The sequence below is a fragment of the Egretta garzetta genome, unplaced genomic scaffold (genome assembly GCF_000687185.1).
Source record: "Egretta garzetta isolate BGI_Z169 unplaced genomic scaffold, ASM68718v1 scaffold551, whole genome shotgun sequence".
Lineage (NCBI taxonomy): Eukaryota > Metazoa > Chordata > Aves > Pelecaniformes > Ardeidae > Egretta > Egretta garzetta.
In genome coordinates, this window is record NW_009258493.1 from 435,558 (window position 1) to 450,317 (window position 14,760).

General features: G+C 56.1%; 2 protein-coding genes across 2 annotated transcripts in view; one reads left to right on the forward strand and one right to left on the reverse strand.

The window, feature by feature from the left end:
• PLCD3 (phospholipase C delta 3) overlaps positions 1-314 on the forward strand; it is a 16,178-nt gene extending 15,864 nt beyond the window's left edge. Inside the window, exons 16-17 of the mRNA XM_035901180.1 lie at positions 1-145; positions 226-314. The exon at positions 1-145 is cut by the window's left edge and continues 4 nt beyond it. Coding sequence (XP_035757073.1) covers positions 1-145; positions 226-314 — 234 coding nt within the window. The remainder of the gene's footprint in view (positions 146-225) is intronic.
• Positions 315-2,631: 2,317 nt separating this feature from the next.
• NMT1 (N-myristoyltransferase 1) lies at positions 2,632-14,574 on the reverse strand. The gene is made up of 12 exons (XM_009645507.2): positions 14,498-14,574; positions 12,689-12,800; positions 11,216-11,360; positions 8,760-8,878; positions 8,128-8,219; positions 7,359-7,475; positions 6,696-6,866; positions 6,209-6,317; positions 4,929-5,099; positions 4,464-4,631; positions 3,876-4,013; positions 2,632-2,652 (listed from the first exon to the last, which is right to left on the reverse strand). Exons 1-12 carry the CDS (start codon positions 14,572-14,574, stop codon positions 2,632-2,634), a joined length of 1,440 nt encoding a protein of 479 aa, XP_009643802.2.
• Between the last annotated feature and the right edge of the window lie 186 nt (positions 14,575-14,760).

Here is a 14,760-nt window from a genome sequence, read left to right on the forward strand (position 1 = left end):
AACCCGCGCTGGGAGGAGACGCTGAGTTTCCAGCTGCGGGCACCCGAGCTGGCCCTGGTGCGCTTCGTGGTGGAGGACTACGACAGCACCTCCTGCAATGACTTCGTGGGCCAGTTCACCCTGCCCCTGGCCAGCATGAGGGAAGGTGGGTGGGTGCCCCCCCTGCTGCCCCCGGGGACGGGGACAGTCCCCTGCCACCCGCTCAGCCCCCACCTCTGTCCCCAGGGTATCGTCACATCCATCTGCTCTCCAAGGACCGCGCGTCCCTGTCCCCTGCTACGCTCTTTGTGCACGTCCGATGCAAGACCCTGTGAGGTCCCTGCAGTCCTGGCAGGAGGGACATCGTGTCCCTGTGTGGGAGACGACGTGGTCCTCCATGGGGTGGGCACCCTCCTGCACCTGAGGCACCCCACTCTCTGCATGGGGACAGCCTGGGGACACCGCTTGCCTGGCTGCGGTGGCTGGTTGGGGGACCCACCGGGGTAGGGGGACCCCCTCCATTGTCCCATGGTACCACCCCATCTGCTGGCCCGAATGCCCCACTCCTCCCCTCCCTGGCTGTGACCCCGAGGGGATGGGGACACTGTGACAACCAGGACAGGGTGGCTGGGCCATCGAAAGCCCAGCACAGCCCTGGGGGGGGTGAAATGGGTGACAGCAACCCCTGAACTTCACCACCGCCAACCACACTTGGTCCCAGCCCCACTTTGGGATGCAATGACAGTGCCATCACTGTGAGGTTCCCAAGGGGACCCTGCCACCACGTGCATCCATGGAGTCGAGGCTTCGCTTGGCTGGCAGCCACATTCCCAACCCCTGCTCCAGCACCGGTGACGGTCACAGATTCGTACCCTGGTGTCAAGCCAGTCAAATAAAGGTTTTATTTTAACAAAGCCTGTCCCAGCGTCCCTGTCACCTCCCCGGGCCCGTTGGGTGTTGGGGGGGAGAGGCTGGGGGGGGATGAGGGCTGGAGTCCCCACCTTAAATGCAGCACTGCCCTGGGGAGCTGCCAAGCACCCATGGGTGCTGCACCCATCGTGGGGATGCGTTGGAGAAGCCCTCAAAACCGCCACAGGGCCAGAGGGAGGGTCCCGCTGGCCACTGCCCTCACACATCCAGCCTCCCCCCGCCTGGGACACTGGGGACACAGGAGGGGACACAGAGGTACTTGCATAGGTGACATGGGATCCGAGCAAGGGGGATGCGACAGCGCTGCCAGGGGGGATGTGACGGGCTCCTGGGCCCCCACCGAGGCCCTGCAGGTCCAGGCTGGGGTGGGCAAAACCCCTGGGGGTCCATGGTGTGCCATGGGGCACAACAGGGGCACAGAGGGCCAGGGAGGTGCAGGAGTGCATAGACGGGGTCTTGGCCTTGGTGTGCAGCTTTGGAAACCTTTGGCTGGGAGGGCAGGAGCATCTCTGAGCTCTTCATGGACACGGTTCATGTCACAGCGGGAGGCGGCAGGCTGCCCGGGTGCTTGTTTCCCAAGATACCTTGATGGGATAAAGGTTTTCCATGAAAGAAAACATTTCCTTTACCTCGGAGGTTCCCATATCACAAGATGATGACCCTGGTGGAGGAGGCACCGGGGTGGGCTGGAGAGGCTGAAGCCCCGGGGCGATGCCAATGGCGCATTGCAGGGCAGTCACTTGCATGTGTATCCGTATTTCCATGCTTCCAGAGAAAAGCAGCTGAGCAGAGCCTCGAGGTGCAGCAGCGGTGATGGAGCATCCCCCTGAAGCCCACAGCCCTGGCATCACAGGGGGGTGGCGGAGGGGAATGAGCCCCAGGAGTCCAAGCAGAGCGGGGTGCACCGGCCGATCTCCGGAGGCAGCGAGGAGCCGAGTTGCCCCGTATCTTCAGGCATTGCTGCTCCTCAGTTCAGCGCTTGCCCTGTTGAGCAGAGAGGGTTCAAGTCTCCAAGGCTAGGGAGAAGGGACAAGGCATCGCTTGCACTAATAGCCCTTAGAAAGAAATTTTGACGTGCTCCCAAGGCCGCAGGGAGGGATGGTGCCATCCTCCCTCTCCAGGCACCTGTGGGAAGGACCAAGTTTAACAGAGGAGGGAGCAAACCAGGGGAAAACAGCTGAGCAGGGGACAGAGCCCCAAACACCCTCCAGGCAGGCAGGAGAGCTCGGCAGCTCAGCCACCACATCCCGGTGCTCCACCAGGCCGGTGCCGGAGCCGTTCGGCGCAGCACACATCTACCTTGGATGGCCCCGTCGAGAAAAGTCATGGTCCAGCGACCTGGAGGTGGCCTTCAGCAGATGAATGCAACTCACGTCAGTTTGGAACAGGAAAGATTTAAAATATATATAATATATACTTTTATTATTCACCCGTTAACTCCATTATATGCCAATCATGAGCTAGTTTCAGCAGTTACATTCCCTTGATCACGTCTTTACGAAGATGCAATTAAATCAAAACAAAGGAGACCGCTGATGCCAGCGGGGGAGCGGCGGCCGGCGCTGCGGGACGCAGTCGGTGAATCCAGGTGGTGAGTGGCTGCACAGCTGGTTTGGTTCCACCTTTCCCAGCATGGGTCCAGCTTCAGCAGAAAGGATGAGGGCATCACCTCCACTGGGCCCAGCTCCTCGGCGGTGCCGCGCTCTCCTAGCAAGGGCTGATTTACTGCAACACCAGGCCAACCTGGAGGAGCCAACGGAGACAGCAGATCAAGATGTGCCTGACTGCCAGCGACCTCTCCCTCAGACCTGGCTCCGGGCGGATGCAGCTCGCATGCCCTCACCGTGCCGGCTGGGAGGGCTCAGCACTGTCCATGGCTTTCCCCATAGGCTTTAGGGTACTTGAGAGCAGGGAGAGCCCTGCCAAATAGGTGCACGGACCCTGCCCGTCTCTGATATGGGGAGGTGACCAATATTTGGGGTGTGACAAGCCCAGGCAGTCTGCAAGACAGCCTTGATTTACGAGCCAAGGTTGCTTCTAAGCTAAGTAACACCAGATTTGGGAGAAGCTGCTTCCTGAGAGCCTGGTACTGGGACAGGCCCCTCTGCAGGCAGCCAGCACTGCTGGGTGCTCTCTGGCTGCTGTGTGATGCTGGTGGCTGGTCCTGGCCTCCGACCCGCAGGGTATGGCCGAAGAGTGGCTCCCAGCACCAGGCTCTCCAACCCACCAGCTCTCCTAGGGAGAAAAGGGATTGTTTAAACCTCCCGGCAACCTCCTGGAGCTTTTTGAAAAGCTCAGTGGCCCAACAAGGCTGGTTTAAGTTGCATGGACTTGTACCCACAGAGACCTGGCTTCACAGGCTCTGCGAAGGGAACCAGGGCCCTGTTACTGCCATTAAGGCATTAATTAGCTGTTGTGCCATAGTGCAGGCAGGCTGCAGCACTGCGCAGTCAGGTGGCTTCTGGTTCTCAAGCACCATCCTCTTCAAGGTGGCTGTGGACCGGACGGATGCTGAACCACATCGTCAGGGTAGAGACATGGTAGGAACCAGGTGCTGGCTAAAAATGGCCCAGGGCAGACAGACGCGGTGGCTACGGCTGCAGCGCTTGGGTGGGGAGCGAGCTGCTGGCTGTGGGGACAAGGTGGCACCCCAGTGATCCCATGGCTCAGCCGCTCCACACATGCTATGAGCAACTGTGCTGGCAGAGCTCCCTATCATCATAGGGTCCTGCTCAACACCGACCCAACAGCTCTCAAGCTTAGCTGTTCTCTCTAGAGGGGTTGTTCTTGGTCTCGCCCCACCACAACAGACTACAGGGCTGCACGGTGACACCTGGGCCTCGTGCGGGCTCACAGGGCACAGCAACCATGTCCCAGGTATGGACAAGTGACTGTTAACCACTGGTGTCACATCTGTCACCCTGCAGCCCTCTGCCTGGAGGGGCCCACCACCCCAAGGCACTGACCTTCTCTGGTGCCATGCTGGGACACTTCCAATTGTACAGGTAATACTGCAGGTTCCCGTCCCCAATCCCAAACTTCAGCTTCTCCAGGAAGGTTTTGTTTTCCATGAGATCCAGTGCATTGAAGACGTCAAATCCTTTCTGCACAGGCAAGACATGAAACCATCAGCTCCTCCTGCTTACGTGCTGGGGAGCTCCTCCTGCTTACGTGCTGGGGAGCTCCTCCCATCTGTGAGCTGCCTGTACCCTCTCCTGTCCAGCTTTGCACCCCCAGAAAAAGGGAGCGAGGCTGATGGGGAAGAACTTAGCATCGGCATACTCACCCTTGGTTCAAGTGCTACAGACATACAGCAATATAGTTTGCTGGAAGAAACAAGTAGTCACCCTGAACTCAGCTCAATGCCAGCCAGAAGGTTTGGGCTACCCCTGCGTCCCTCTCCTGGGCAGCAGATCCTTTAGGATTTGGGTTTGTACAGCCCTGGGTACAAGCCCTGCCCCATGGCTGACCCTCCCCATGAACCCGAGGGCGGCCAGGCAAGCAGTGAGCTGCCCGGTGCCCCATGGTGCCACCCTGGCCCCACCATCACTCACCGACTTGGCGAGTATGAGAGCATCGCTCATGAGGTCAATGAGAGGCGTCTTGGTGTGAACGTTGTAGAAGGAGTAAGCAGCTTTCAGGCTCTTGTGAGTCGGGTGGTTCATGATGGTGGAGGGCAGCGTGTAGAAGCTCAGGAAATCTGTCACCTCCCCTGGGGCACTCTGGAAGCCAGAAGTGACACCACAACACATCAGAGCCAGGATAAAGCCCAGCCAGAGCCTCTGAGGGGCTCTGCCAGTCTGAGTGACGTGTGGGCCCCCTGCGAGGGGACTCGGGGCAGCCCACGATGGAGAGGCACCATCCTCCAGCAGCTCAAACCTCCCACCCTGCAAGAGCATCTCACCACCCGGGGCAGCAACCTCCTCGACCGCTCCCACAGCTCTCTGCACACTCCTCCAGCGGAGGCAGAAGCCCAGGAAAACACAAAACACACCCCTGTCTCGCTCCTGCTCCCTTACCTCTACCACAAAGGTGTCGATGATGTTCTCCTGAGGTAAGAACCAGTGCTCCACCTCCTCTCGGCTCATGACAGGCATCAGGTGGAACTGCTTCAGGTACTCAGTCAAGAGCTTATGCACTGCAGAGATATCTCTGTGCTCCATTGGCCGCAAGCCGGGAGTCTTGGGAGTCTACAGAAAGTGGGACAAAATGTTTGCGTTGCTTACACAGTGGCTTTTATCACTCAAGGGCTCTCTGACAAGCAGCACGGAGATGTTCTCTGCTTAGGATCAGCCCATTTTCCGTCCCAAAAGCCAGCACCCTCCCCCCCAGCCCTCTCTGCCTGGCAGAAAGACGGATGTGATTGGTCATGACACCGATGGCAAAGATCACAGAGAAGCACAGCAGGTCCCAAAGCCCCACGTGCCAGGCCAAGTCCCACTGGAAGTGGCCTCCTACCCACAAATGACACAAGATCTCTGCTTCCCTCCAGGTCTCTGCTCCCACTCGCAGCGGGGATGGGCTGGGAGACATGTCCCAGGCACCGCAAGGAACCGCAAGGATCCACCTGATGTTATTCCCAGTTGGATTCAATTTCTAATCTAGGGGCAGCATCGCTCATCAAAGGCCAGATCAAGCAGCACGGACTGCTTCTGGGTCTGGGTTGCTGCGCAAAAATCAGGAGCTACAAAACAGCAGCTGGTGCCTTTGCTGAGGTGGGAGGCAGGAGAGAGGAGCCATGTGCTGCCCAGCACTAAAGCAGCGCTCTCCGACCAAAACGAGCAGCTCTCACCGACAGAAGGAAGCCAACAAGGTCGAGGAAGGTGGTGGCAATTTTAATGCTTTGTTTGTCTTTTCTCCTATATCCAGCTGGGGAACTTCCCCAGCAGGACAACTGCAGTGACAGAACCGATCAGTTTGACTGAAGAATTGGGTTAGTCCCTCATTCAAGGTCACTCCGAGGCTGTGTTTGGACAGATGAAGGCTGTCATATCTGCGTTCTCGTTTTACCAGGAGGACGGGATATGACTCACCATGAAACAAAAGCTCACAGGGTCTTCTAGCTGCAAGAATTTGCCCTTAAATTGCAGGTACCCGGGCAAAAATAAATAAAGATTAAATAAAGCACAATGGCTTGACAGAGTCATTTACTACACGAAACAAACGCCAGTTCTCCAGGCAGAGGACTTGACCTCGGCTGAGATGTTTGTGTCTCCAGTTCCCAGCCTCGCCCCTTTGCTCAGCAAGGAGCAATTTGTGAGCTCTGCCTCTGTGGCTCGTAGCCTCGGCTGGCACCCACCTCGGGCAACCGGTAAAGCTTCATGGTACGTTGCATAGTCATGTTCCTGCTCAGGTGGGAAAATTTGACCTCGATGAGTTTCCGAGGATTCAGGGACCGGTGCCAGTACCTGTAGAAACACACTTGTGGTGGGAGACTTGTTCTTGGGCAGCAGGACAGCTGCATGGGCACGAGGTTCTCATAGCTGCCATGAGAGGGCAAGCGAGAACATTGCACCGGCTCGTGAAGAGGCCAGCAGCTCCCGCAGAGAAAAACAAGGGCAGCCCGAAGCACTTGTACTGCAGGAAGTCTCCTGCATTGTGATACATGAGCAGCTTAAGCAAAGCTACTGGGCTTAATCCTGGAAGGACAGTATGGGGAGGAGAAACCTGGGCTGGAATTGATCTCTCCTGTCATGGGGAATCCCACGCACGCTCCACACCACAGAGGATCCTGGCAAGGGAAGGTCTGCAGACCAAAATCTCTTTGGAGAACCATCAACACTCACCTGCAAGTCCCCACAGGCTTTGGCAGCACCACTCCCGCTGTGTAAACAGCCTGAAAGATCCCCTCCAGATGAACCCGCCGTGTGATCTCGCGGATCAAAACTGGAGCCACCCGTTTTGAGCGCAACTTTTTGTGGACGCACAGGAAGTTTATCTCTACCATCTTCTTCTCTCTTGGGAAAGAAACAATGCAGAGCATGAGACCCAACTGTCCTGACCTGGGAGGATCAGTCCAATGCCCTGGGCAATTTACCTTCAGCCCCTTCAAGAGAAAGAGGAGTCAAAGCCTCAGGGAAGGCCAAGGGGCAAGGGCTGGGTCTGGAGAATTCTGCCTTAAACTGTTAGCCAAGGTTTTCCCAGGGAAAATGGTCTCCATTCAGCCCTGGAGGATTTCTGTAAGCCAGAGCTCTAAGCTGACCTCACTCGTTGAGGAAAACAGCTTTCACGGCTGCTAACTACAAGATGACCTTGCACAGAACTTCACTGCCCACCTTAAATATCCCCCACCTTCTCTTCCAAGCAGCAAAGCATCTCCACGGCTGAATGGCGTGGGGTCTGGCTCGGTTGGTTGGGGAGGACAACGTAGCCAGACCTCCTCAGCACTCCCAGGAAGCCCCAGATGCCATCAAGGGGCAGGATGAGAAACGCAGCCGAGCAGCACTCACTTGTCATAGATGTGGACAGTGGCTGGAATCGCGCTGATAAATCCAACCAGCTTCTTGCTGGAGACAACTCGGACTCCACAGTGCCACTGAGGCAACCAGCCCGGAGGACGCAACGCCCTGGAGAAGAGATATAGTTCAGAAGTCATGTCCCATCAAAGGTCCCCAGTGTACCTGCTTCTGCCTCCCCACCTTGTCTTGGGATGCCCTGTGTCCTGCTCCAGGCTGCTCAATGCAGCTGTGGGTTTGCAGGCAGGAGGATGAGAGGGTGACAGACAAGGCAGAGCCGCCAGGATCCAGGGCAATTCCTGCACTCTGTGGCCAAGGCCAGTTCTCACGAGAGACACAGAAAGAAATCCATGTTCCTCGACTTATGAACACCCTGAAGAAGCAGCAGCTCCGCTGCAACAGGTCTCTAAGTGTTAGTGCTGGCAGCATTACTTGGCAGCCACCTTCATCCTACAGCTCCAGGGCACTGGGAAGTTCCTCAGCTACTGCGATTTTTACAAACACTTGAGGGATCAAACCAAGGAGGGAAAAAAATCCAGTTTTAGGCTCCCATATCTCAAAGAAGCCAGAGGCAGGCAGGGCTGGGTGAGAGACCCCTCTTGCAGTGTACCTAGGACACTGCACCCACGCGTGGTGACAGATGGGGAAGGGAGATTTTGGAAAGAAGTGAGAGGGGATAAGCAAAGGCAGCTGCAACGCTGTCACCGGGATCAGGCTTGCCAGCATCTAACACCCTCTGCTCTGTGGTCATGGTGCCACTCACCACAGCAGGAACTCGGGAGAGTAATCGAACCGGAACATGTTGTCGTCGTCCTCCACATAGTTCTCATTCAGAAGTGTATACAGCTCTTTCAGCTAAAGCAGGAGAGACCATGCAGGTTAGGGAAGTTATTCAGCCATCACACACCCCAGCTGCCCCGAGATGGGACCCCAAATGCTTTTTGTGTGGCCACAGCAATGGGCGCCACGTGCAGCCATGTCCCTGCTACCAGCACGTCCCCCTGCTCCAGATTCCTGAACCAATGCCGCTGCAGAGCAGGGTAAGCAGCGGGACACACAGATAAGTCCTGCTGCCCTCAGGTCATCTCCCAGGGAGGTGGGTCACAGTCTGGAGAGTCTTCTGAAGGGAACACTTCTGGCTTCAGGCATCCTTACATCCCCATGAAGAAACCAGGCCAACCTGGTCAATGTGGGGTGGGAGGTAACTGCATGGTGGGGGAAGTCAGACCCATCTAACTCCAAGGAAATGGCATGACCACTGAGCTGGAGCGTTGCCTGGTGTGGTGAAAGACATGTTCCCATGCCCCAAACCATCTTCATCAGTCCAAGCATGGAACTGCCAACTGTGCAATGGAGTCACCCTCCCAACACATGCATCGAGCTGCCTGTACTCACCACGCCTCTATCCCCAAGGTCCAGGGCATCCCAGGTGAAGCCCTGGGGCAAGGTGTATGGCTCCTGACGGATATTGTCTTTGTCTGGCTCAACGGGACCATGGGTGTTCACCACTTCTCCTGTAAGAGAGAGCAGGGAGCCATGAAGATGCTCTCTACTGTTTGAGGCCAAGTCTCCACGACACCTCAATCTGGCGACCAATGTGCTTCATGTCTCTCACCCCGGGTCCCTGGCATGGGCAGCCAGGGCTCACCATGTCACCCATGCTGTTTGGGACATGCCACATGTTCATCAAGGCACAGGGGCAGAGAACCAAAACTCCTTCCAGGGAAATGGTGGAGCTGATCAGGCAGCAGAGGGATGACAAAACTGATGGAGCTTCAGGGCCACAGCTACATCCTCCAGGTCCGCATGTGATGCCTTATCCTTCCCCATCCCCACAGTTCCAGCCTTGGCCAGCACTTTCCCATGAGCCGCTCCATCGGATGGTGGCTCTCTCCCTGCCAGCTCTGGCCCCTGCCATTTGGCAAGTGTCAGGGTTTCCTTCCCACTGCACTTAAAGAAAAGCTGCAGCGAACAAGACATCTTTTGTTGAAAAAACACTGACTCCTAAAGCCCCTGATTCAGCCAAGAGACATCAGTTCAAGCACTGGCTTTCTTGGGGATGTCAACACAGCGGCATCACTTGAGTGCTGCCAAGAGAAGCAAGCAACGCTAATTAGGAATTCTCTTAAAAAGGGATTGAAAAGATTTCCAGGCAATGGGGAGGTGAACAAAGCCCAGAGCAAGAACTTCCCCCATCACACCCACCCAGGGCAGCTTCCAGAAATGCTCACCCCTGGCTGTCCTCTCTGTTTTGAGCAGGTGCTGAACTACTCTGAAATCTGGCCCCTAAAATCCCACAGCACTTTTGTTACCCAACCCTAAATAGCCTTGTGTACGTAACACTGTGTGCCAGAGAGTGCTTTTGATCAAGGACCACGAGAGATGGCAGGACCCAGCAAGGGGCTGGCAGCCAGAGCACAGCCAGCAATTTGGTGTATGGAGGAGCGGGCTGTTTTGTGCCTCTCCTTCCCCAGATGATACCTTCCACCCTTTCTCCAGGGTTTACACAAGTAGAAATGATGTTTGCCATGTCCAGGATCCTCTGGGAAAAAGGGCAAATGCAAGATCAGGCTTTGCTGCCTCACACAACCCCATGCCATCTCACTATGATTTCCCCAGTGCAAAGCTGAGACCATCGCTCCCAGCAAATAAGTCTTTAAGACCAAAGAAAGCCTCAGACTGGTGCTCACAACATGAAAAGGGAATCAAACACGGTGTTTACAGCAAGAGGGGCTGGATACAACCCCACAAAGGAAATTGCTGAAAAGCAGCCAGTTTGAAGCCATGACAAGCTTCGGGTAAATGTAGAAACTAAGGGCTTGGACCCATTCTCTAGTTCTCCTGAGCTCTGCATAGATTTTGCTGGGGGATGTAGGGGCAGAGAGGCTAAGTGAAGCAATCCCGGGCACCCCAGGAGCACTGCAGGTTTGCTCCAATTAGCTTGGGAACAAGCGCCTTCCAGCCATGCAGCTCTGCATCAGTGCACCCCTCTTCCTTTCAGATCTGCTCAGCTGCCAACAGCTCGTGCCACGCCGAGGAACGCCTCGTTACCAACAGCAGATCACTTTTGACGCAGGCAGACAGCATCAAGAGCAGACTGGAGAAAGGGTTGGAGCAAGGACTAGAGCTGGGAAGCACAACCTGGCTGTTTGCAGGGGGAGGAGGGGACAAAGAGACGGGATTCCCCATCTTTAGATGGGCATGGCAGCTTGGGGGCGCAGATGCTTGCAAGGTTTGTGCTTCTCCTCTCCCAGCTCTCCTGGCTCAGCCCCAGTGCCTGCCCATGCCAGAGGCTGATGCGAGCCCAGCAAACCAATGATGCAGCAGCTCCGCGCATGGACCTGCTTCCATGAGTGGCTCCCATCACTGGCTGGCCCCGTCTCACCCTGAGTTACCTTCCCCACCAAGGACCCCTTGCTGGGAAGTTTCCACCTCCAGAAAGGGGAGAGCTGGTTAGCTCCAAGTCCCCTAGGACTTGGCAAGAGGAAGGCTGGCAACATCCCGCATGAAACTTCGGCACAGAGGGCTGGGGAAACACAATTCAAGGGCTAAAGACTGAGATTAAGGGATGCCCAAACGCAGGAGGCATCAAATCAAATGTCTGATACGGCTCTTTGTCCCTCCCAACCCCCACCAGCAGCCCACACAGGCAGGGCTGGCCACTCAGTCCATGATGCTGAATGGTGGACAAGTGTCACTTATGCCTTTGAAGCCCAAATAGGACAGCAGTGAGGTGCTGGCCAGGACTTGCTTGCTGGCCAGAGACCAGCTTCTTTGAGGGCTTCTTTGAGCAGCCAGGGGACCACAAGGCTTCTCCCAAGGAGCATGCAACGGCAAGAGGCTGCACTTACCTAGCTTGGGCACTGGCTGCGTGTCCCAGAACTGGTAGCTCCTCTTGCTGGCTTCCTCCATGGTTTTGGCAGGGCCCTGACCTACAGAGAAGAGCTCAATGGCTTTCTGAATCTCCTGGATCCTCTCAGCAGGTAAAGAGTTCACCTGAGGGCAGAAAAGGAGGGTGGAAAGACAAAATGAATAAGCTGAGCCACCAGGTCTGTATTTCAGCTCCTCATTAGGGGAACCTGGAGCTGACCCTGCAGGAAGGGGAGAGCAAGGAGAAGACTCACTTCCCCACCTAGATCCTCTTATAACCCTCTATGAGATGGATGAACCCTTTCACCAGGACCTGCCACACCCCTAGACCTGGTTTCCAGGCACTCCTGGGTCGAAGGGGATAGGTGAAGTGCCTTAAAATGCTTTAAGCTTCAGTTAAGAAGGGTGCTGAGAACCCCAAGAGCAAACCTCCCTGCCTCACCTTGGCTAACACCCATGCAGAGACACCCTGGGTCAACCCACACCCAGCGCTTGGGCTTTCTGTGGTGGCTTTTCTCTCACTGCTTCAGCCTCCTCCATCTAAGCAAACTGCGGCTTCCATGGGAGTCCCTGGGCACTGTGGACGAGGACAAGGCAGAGAGGCTAAGTCAAGATGAAGGACACTTTCCTCCTCCTCCCCAGGCAGACCTTGGCAGGGTGGGCAGCTCTGCACTGAATTCACAACCCCAGCTCCTTCCTGATTCCCAATGAATTTAATTTGAAACACCCTAAGCCCCAGTTTAATGCTCTGCACAGTCAGAAGGACAAAACATTAGAAATATTTGAATGGAAAGTGGGCATTGGACAGAAAACAGCCTCTGTTGATGTGCAGATCTGTGTGTGTGTCCCCTGTCACAGGACCAGTGGGGACGAGAAGGCTGGGAGGGTTCCACCCCAGCAGGGACAAACCCTGCGTGTCCCACGCTCCTTCCCCAAGCACCGACTGCTAGTCAGGATGGGGCAAAGCCAAGAAGGGCAAGACAGACCCTGCTCTGACCCGGCTGCTGTTCTTATGTTAATCAAGCAAAAAATCAACAACATCAGATGTCGCCCAAGAAGTAGGAGAATACGTCCGTTGTGCCAGCTGTGGGCAGGAGAGGAAGCTGGCAGGTGGCAGCGTGGTGGTTCCCTGCCTGTGAGGAGGCAGCTGGTGTCTGGAAAGAATAACTCAGAGGCGCCAGTCTGACCCTTTCACCGCAGCGCAGGAACTGGCTGGGATATCCAGCCAAGGACCGTGTTTACCCTGGAGTGCTCCACAAACACCTTCCGCAGCAATGGGAATTCCCACGCACGGAGCCAGGCTGGGAAATTACTCTAAACCTTAAGTTTTTTGAGCAGCCAAATGCCTAAAATCAGGACTGAGAGACTCCTTCCTTGCCCTAAGCTACTTCCAAGAGGTTCAGGACAGGGCTGGCTCTTGTGCAGGGCCACGACTCCAGGAAGGGGTTGGTCACCTTCACCGTCTGGTCCTGAGCCTGGTTGGGCTGATCTCCTCCTTTCTCTTTCTTCCGTTTGGGTTTCTTTTTCTTCTTTTTGGCTCCGCTGTCATTTGCTGGACTCAAGCCACTAGGGAACAAAAGAAACATCATTGGAGCCTTGGGGTTTTCTTTTGGAGAACATTTATAGGGTTTCCTGAAGCTCTCTAAAGAAAATACAAGCTCCCTGCTCCGAGTCCAAGTCTCCAGGAGAGGGAATACTCAGTGCACGGAGGGTGCAGCTGTGCACCCTCTCCCCAGCATCCCTCCCAGCAGCAAGCTCCATGCAAGCTCCCAAAAGGTGACCAGTGCTAAAATCTCCCACCCCGCAAGTTTCCTCAGTGGTGGGGAGTGTGCCTCGCACTGCAGGTGACCGCTTCTTTGCCATCACACCACCCCGCTCAGCCGCATGTGCCCAAATCCATGACGTGGAGTGGCAGGAATCCCCAGTTTAGGCTTCTTCCTCTTCTCTGAGCCCAAAAATGGATGTGGGAGTAGCAAATGCTGGTCCACCCCTAGGGATAAGGCACCGCAGCAGGTCCAGGAACCACAGAGGAGCTGGCGGCCAAGGACACTGCACCCATTGTCACCCTACTGGCAGAGGTGATGATCTAGGGAAACGGGTGGCTGTTATATTAGAAAGTTATTACATTGTTATGTCGGAGCTGGAAAATCGAGACTGAGCAGCAAATCTCTTTGGGAGTGCAGGGTGGGAAGTGCCTGTGCCAGAGCATCGCTCCTCCTTCCAGGGATGCAGGGCAGCCCTGGGCATCCAGATCATAGAACTGTTTAGGTTGGAAAAGACCTTTAAGATCATCAGGTCCAACCATTAACCTACCCCTGCCATCCCACCATTAAACCCTGGCCCTAAGCACCTCATCTGCCCAGCTTTTAAATCCCCCCAGAGATGGGGACTCGACCCCCTTCCCTGGGCAGCCCCTTCCAGTGCTTGACAGCCCTTGCGGGGAAGAAATTTTTCCCAGTGTCCGACCTAACCCTGCCCTGGCACAACCTGAGGCCATTTCCGCTCATTCTGTCACCTGTTCCCTGGGAGCAGAGCCCGACCCCCCCGGCTCCCCCCTCCTGTCAGGCAGTTGTAGGGAGCAATAAGGGCTCCCCTCAGCCTCCTCTGCTCCAGGCTGAACACCCCCAGCTCCCCCAGCCGCTCCCCAGCAGCATTGGGCTGCAGACCCCTCACCAGCTTCATTGCTCTCCTCTGGACAAGTTCCAGCAACAGAACGTCTTTCCTGTAGTGAGGGGCCCAAAACTGAACACAGTATTCGAGGTGTGACTGATGATGATTACTATAAAGCGGCCACAGGCGTGAAACCCCACACTGAGCCCAGCCTTGCTGAGGGGCAAGTCTGGCAGCAACCAGACTCCCAAAACATGGGAGAGGTGCCTGCTCCCGGCATGGCATGTGTGATCTCACCCATGTGTGAGAGATACCCTGACATGGTCAGGCAACGTTACTGCTGCGGAGCTGGGTCACCCCAAGCTGGGAGCCTCTCTGCCAATGGTCCCCAAAACAAGGATACAGCCTCCAAGAGGGTCATGGCCCAGGTGGAAATTCAACCACAGAGACAGCTGGAGCGGGACCAAGTGGAGGAATGAGATGGGAAGGCCCGGGGGGACACCGGGCCAGGGGCACTTTGCCAGCTACCAACATACACGAGGGGTCTTCTGCAAAGCAAGCTGGGGGCACAGTGAGCATGCCAGCAGCATCATCCAGCTCTGTCCTGTCCCTGTCAGTGCTGGCAAGTTTGTTCTGCAGTAAAACAGCAGTACCTTTCCTCTTCTGTTTTCACTGAGGACGATAACCTGCATCTGGCTCGATGGGGAGAGGCCAGAGCGAGGAAAACCATGGAGAATCCTGTGTGGCAGCTATTCTTTGCATCAAGAAACACTTCCACAGCACCTACAATTGCAAAGCCCAGCACCAGCGGGCATCGTCACCCACGCCAGAGCGGGTCTGGCTGGAAACTGGTACGAGCCCCAGGGACCCCCCGCCAGCCCAGATGCTGGGGGATGTGTCCCTGCCCGCCTGTGCC